Source organism: Ruditapes philippinarum, unplaced genomic scaffold, assembly GCF_026571515.1.
Source record: "Ruditapes philippinarum isolate M1 unplaced genomic scaffold, ASM2657151v2 ctg328_1_1_1_1, whole genome shotgun sequence".
NCBI lineage: Eukaryota > Metazoa > Mollusca > Bivalvia > Venerida > Veneridae > Ruditapes > Ruditapes philippinarum.
Window position 1 is genome coordinate 191,485 of NW_026857729.1, and position 6,000 is coordinate 197,484.

The following is a 6,000-nucleotide window of genomic DNA, read 5'->3' on the forward strand; positions in this document are numbered from 1 at the left end:
GTTGCGATTGCCGGCAGCCGGTGTAAGATTCATATTTTCAAGCACCGGTGTAAACGATAGATAATCTTGTATGACATGCAAGAAAGCTCGATCATGGACGGTAAATGAAAGTGCAATTTAAAAGTCCATACCCACTAGAAGCGGCTTTAGCAAAGTCAAAATTTAGATCTATAAATATGATTTTTTTTTAAATTCAGAAAGCCTTTGTTTTCTTATGATAATGATTAATGATTTTAATTGGTCTAAAAGGCTGATGAGAACCCTGCAGAGGAATAGGCTCGTTAGTTTCGTCATTTCTTTCTTTTATTCTCGATATTTCTTTAAGGTGCACGAATGAATGCAATGGAGGAGTGTGTCCAAAAGCAAATTGTGAATGCACCGAAGCTGTAGATCAGCCAACCACTTCAACAACAACTAGAAAACCGGATGTGACGTCATTAGGCAAATGCGGTGCAAATGGATCAGTCGGAAGTGGAGATCGAAGATATTGGGATAAATGGTGCCAAGGTTCATGTGACAGAGGCATTTGTGAAAGAACATACTGTACATGTGCTTCAATAATAGATCAGGGTTTTATTGTGGGAAAACGTTAAATAATTCTGTTAAACACGGTCTTATTTGTTGTTTTTCACTTATTTTGTAACATTTGATTGAAATAAAACAATGTGTCACTTTCTATGAATTTACAGATTACTATATAAAACGACTTATTGTTTCATTGTTTTTATTAATGACATTATGCTTCTTCTATCATTATCGTTTAAAATAAATAGCGATAACAAACAACGTTCCTGTCTAAAACAGGAAATGCACAGTTTAATTTATGATTAGGCATAAGACACGTATGCCTAATGTAGGCATTTATAAATAAGGCATTAAGTCATTTATGGTTAACTCCCGCGCATAATGAATGTACTTTTACGGTTTTGAGCAGTGAAAAATTTAAACCTGCATTTTCTGTCTATTCCTAGGCCATTTATTCACAAACAGTATCACAAACAAAAATGTGTGTACGTGCGTATGTCTGTGCGCGTTTGCGCGCGCGTTTGTGTTTTTTTTTTTTAAACAAGGTTTAGAATTTGAAGTATGAAATCTGAAAGTATGGCTTTGGGTTGTAAAATATGGAGGGCGTTCGTTGCCAAAATTCCAGACATGTAAAGTGTTCCTTTTTAAAATGACTTTTGAAAATGCGAACTTGTATGCCTACCATTTTTTATTGTACCCGTGCATAGCACATAATATGTCTCTTAATTCAATGTTTTAATTGAAGGTTCCCGCCTTTATATAACAAGTTTACATATTGATCGTAACAACTGACCTAACATCTAAAACGACAACAAATTTATAAATTCGTATCTTTCATTCCATGCAATACATATGCATGTTTGCACAATTATAGATCTGAAATATACAAATGAAATATAAATCTTAAATACAGAAAATAGAGATTAAGAAAACGTGTTACCAGTTGAAGAACTACAACAGTACGTTAACACAGTAACATGTTTAAAATGAAAAAAGTGGATTCACAAAGTTAAACGATTTTAAGTCAAGCATAACGCCCCGCCCCTCTCTGAGTATTTACGAACATCTATTGGCGGACAGGTATAAAACGGCGCCTCTCCCGTTTTTCTAAAAAAAAACTTAAGGACAACATACGGCATTTTTTCATAACATACATGTATATTTGTTACATTTGTTACAAAAGTTTTGTCAATAGCAACATCACTTGATAATTGCTGATTTTAACCATTTATGATTAAGAAAAACTTATGCATTAACTTATTATCTAACATGGTGTTTTCCTGAGAAACATCGGCGATTTGGACATTTTTAGGGGAAACAATGACCAACTTCAAGGGAGTAATTTATTGATAATCTAAAAACCATCCAATATTTTTATTGGTATCATTGAAAAATATATTGGCACAAATTTCATTTTCAACAAAAACTATGCAAGTAATTTGCAAAAATAGGATTTTAAAGCAGCCACGCGAGATTCCTTTTTCGAAATCAAGAAAATACTTATCCGTAGCACATATGTACAATCTTTAATAAGGTATTTTCAGTATGAATAAAAACTTTTTGCACTTGTTCATTATCCCTCACGTACATACTCAATCAAACCGAGTCTGCAATACTTATGTAATTTTGTTTTGATTAATGCTTCCGAGGGATCACTTTGTTTCCAGATTTTTATACTTCATATAACAGCAGGTGTCAAGAGCCGTGTGGCAGCTGTAAAAAGTTGCCCCGTACTTCACTTCAGTGTTGTTATATTTTCCTGGTCCTTCGGGATCATTGATGCCAGCGCTAATTAAGTGTTGAGAATTGGAGTACCGCTCAAGCCGGTGCTAGGGGGCGTGAAGGATGTTGCACTTGTTCATTATCCCTCATGTACAGACTCAATCAAACCGAGTCTGCAATTCTTATGTAATTTTGTTGTGATCAATGCTTCCGAGGGATCACTTTATTTCCGAGATTTTTAATGTACTTGTTTTCATTTTCTTTTTTGAATAAAGTGTCTTAAGGAAGCGACGTGATTTTCTTGCCGAATATATGAGTGTGGTTAAATGTTTGAACTCTGCTTAAGCCGGTGCTAAGTGGGCGTGGACGGTAACTTGCGTTCATTGAAACGCCGCCTTTGCGCCCTTGTTGAGCCCTTGTTTTTTCATATTTTTTGCAACTTTCCCAAGTACCGTCCATGAACAGGCTCAATCAAACCGAGCCTGTAACATTTTCAATTTTGTTGTGTTGAACTTTTATTACTATTTTATTACTTTATTACTTTTATTACTTATTATTAATGCTTTTTATTACTTGGGGACCATACGCCGCTTTTCATGGAATGGCATGGAAGTGTCACATTGAAGGTTCCATGATAACTGCCGTATGAACACATATGTCGATGTTTCGAAATTCAAAATTTTACTATTTCACGCTTAAATGTTGAATTCTGCTTAAGCCGGTGCTAGGGGGCGTGGACGGTAACTTGCACTTTCCAGTACCGTCCATGAACAGGCTCAATCAAACCGAGCCTGCAACATTTTCAATTTTGCCGTGTTGGGCTTTCTTTAGGGATTCTCAATTTATCTATTTATTAGGGATTCTTTTTTTCTCTTTTTTAAGAGAGAAAAAATAAACAACGATAAGTTTGAAACAAAATTTTTAATACGTCTACGTAATTAAATTTCATTTTTAGGCATCACTAGAAAGTTCATGAAGTATTCTTTTACTTGAGTCTAAAATTATCAAAATTGACCAAGAAATAAAATAAAAAGTTAGAAGGGGGCGACATGTTTCTCTTACTGAATTTCAGAGTGTGTGTTTTGTTTTTTTTACTAGGGGACCGTGTGCCGTTTTTCATGGAATGGCACTTACGTGTCACATTGAAGGTTCCTTGATAATCGCCTTATTAACACTTCTGCGGATGTTTCAAAATTCAAAATTGTACCAGTTCATGTTAAATGTTGAATTTTGCTTAAACCGGTGCTTGGGGGCGTGGACGGTAACTTGCACTTTCCATTATCGTCCATGAACAGGCTCAACTGCAACATTCTCAATTTTGTCGTTTTGAGCGTTCTTTAGGGATTCTTATTTTCTCTATTTTACAGAAAGTAACATGATAAACTTTAAAACGAAAAGTTAATTCATTTTGATTTAATTCATTTTTATTTTTAGGCGTTATATAATTATATATCATAAATCGTATGAAGCACACTTTTATTTTAATCCAAAATTATCAAAATTGATTACGAGATAAAAAAAGTTTGGAGGGAACGCCGTGGTTTTCTAACAAATTCGAAACTGTCATTTTAAGAGGAAAAATGATAAATTTTGCAACAAACATTTCAATACATCTACTTAATTCATTTGTATTTCTGAGGCACTCATAGAAAGCTTATGGAGTAATCTTTCATTTGATACCAAAAATATTTGACTTTTTATAGAAATAAAAAAAGTTAGAATGGACGCCGTGTTTTCCTTCACTTTATTGAGAAATAGGAGAGAGGCGACGGGTATTATACCTGTCCGTACATCTCCGTGATAGAAGATCGTAAATACTCAGAGAGGGGCGGGGCGTCATGCATGAGTTAAAATCGTTTAACTTTGTGAATCTACTTTTGTCATTTTAAACATGTTACTGTGTAAACGTACTGTTGTAGTTCTACGACTGGAAACACGTTTTATTAAATTCTATTTTCTGTATTCGAGTTTTACATTTCATTTGTATTTTTCAGGTACATATAGATATCTACAAGTGTGCAAAAATGCTTATGTGGAAGATACGAACTTGTAAATTTGTTGTTGTTCTCCATGTTAGGTCAGTTGTTAAGATTTACATGTAAACTTGTTATTTAAAAGCGGGTGCCTTCAATTTAAAGACGGGATTAAGAGGCATATCATTTGCTGTGCACGAATATAATAAAAAATGCTAGACATACCCGTTCGCATTTTCAAAAGTAGTTTTCAAAAGGAACACATTACATGTCTGGAATTTTGGCAACGATCGCCCTCCATAGTAAAATTTGTTGTTACTCACAAGAAATAACTCCATTCTAATATATCTGTTATTATTTATGAGTTAGTTCTCTGATTTCATAGTACATATCTAAAATCCTATGTATGACCCATGGATCCAGACCAGCCTTTGCACCCGCGCAGTTTGATCTCTACTTGTTATAGGGTTTGTAAGCGAACAGCATGGATCCTGATCAGACTCAAACCCATTATGTTGGTTTTGTCATGACACGGCTCATGCAACTATTTACAAAATGCATGCAAAACATCGTTTTACTTATGTATGGCAAATACGAGTATGTCCTAATTTATCATCATTTATTTAACTGCATACCTGTATTCTGAACACGAATTTGTGACAAATTATGACATTTTTGGAGATTGTTAATAATTTACAGCCCCATTATGCTCCAGAAATTCTTAAGTTTTTATTCCTCAAAAGCTTTATATATATATTTTTTGTGTACTTTAAAAGTTTCCAAAATGTTACAAATGGCCAATTATCAATGGCCATTTTTCGTCTGTTTCTTTTTATGCAATATGTACAGTTATAGTGATTTAGTATTTTGTATGGAAATCTTACTACTACTTTGTTTACATTTTACTACTTTATTGACAATTATTTTACATTTATCGCTACATCAGGTAACAAACACCTTACATGTTCTAAAAGCATTATCTAAACATTATAAAACACGTACTTTCTAAAGAAGTAAAATATTATTCTGAAGCATAATGTGCCTTTAAGGACAGCTCAAGGTCGCTTGAGTAATTCAATATTTTATCAAATCAAACGATGGTATTTGACTTGTACGTAATTTACTGAATGGAGTCCGAGTTTATATTTACCGTGATTTTAGTTCGTGATCATTTAAAGCTTATGTCTTTCTGTAGTTGAAATAGGATGCTAGGATAGTGCAGGTATTTTCTCTCTATGTATAAATTATTTAAGTGAATATCAGACAAGTTATACTTATTAGTGTTCAACATTATTTGCCGACCAATTAAATCGATCCAATTTCAGCACAAAGAAATTCCTTCTTATGATCAATAGATAGAACAGGCACGTTGTTTTATATATATCAAATCGAACACTTAATACAATGGTAAGAAGCCCCGCCTTATCATTGACGACGTGACATCGGTGAATTTCTAGAGAACGAAGTCCACGTTTATTCACAGAACCCGTTTTTTGTGGCGTTTATGATCCACGGAGTAGATATAGACACACCCAAACATTTTGGTCATTGTAAACAGCCATAAATGGATGATGCACTCAGTTAGGCACATGAAGGGTAAAGTTTTACTCCCCTTCGCATCGTTTAGGGATATAATATTATTTCAGTACACTTCACATGGACGTGTTCTCAATCAGAGAGAATATCTGTGGAAATCTATTGTAGATAGCATATTTACAAAGTTTAGAACAAACAGTCCTGGTGATTGGTTTTGTGTCTTAATTTGATTTTCAAAAAGTTT

General features: G+C 33.9%; 1 protein-coding gene across 1 annotated transcript in view; it reads left to right on the top strand.

The window, feature by feature from the left end:
• The window catches only part of LOC132750726 (uncharacterized), a 30,508-nt gene extending 29,900 nt beyond the window's left edge, over nt 1-608 (top strand). The window contains exon 8 of the mRNA XM_060740759.1: nt 326-608. Within this exon, the coding sequence (XP_060596742.1) occupies nt 326-593 (268 nt within the window). The 3' untranslated portion in view covers nt 594-608. The remainder of the gene's footprint in view (nt 1-325) is intronic.
• The last annotated feature ends 5,392 nt before the right edge of the window (nt 609-6,000 follow it).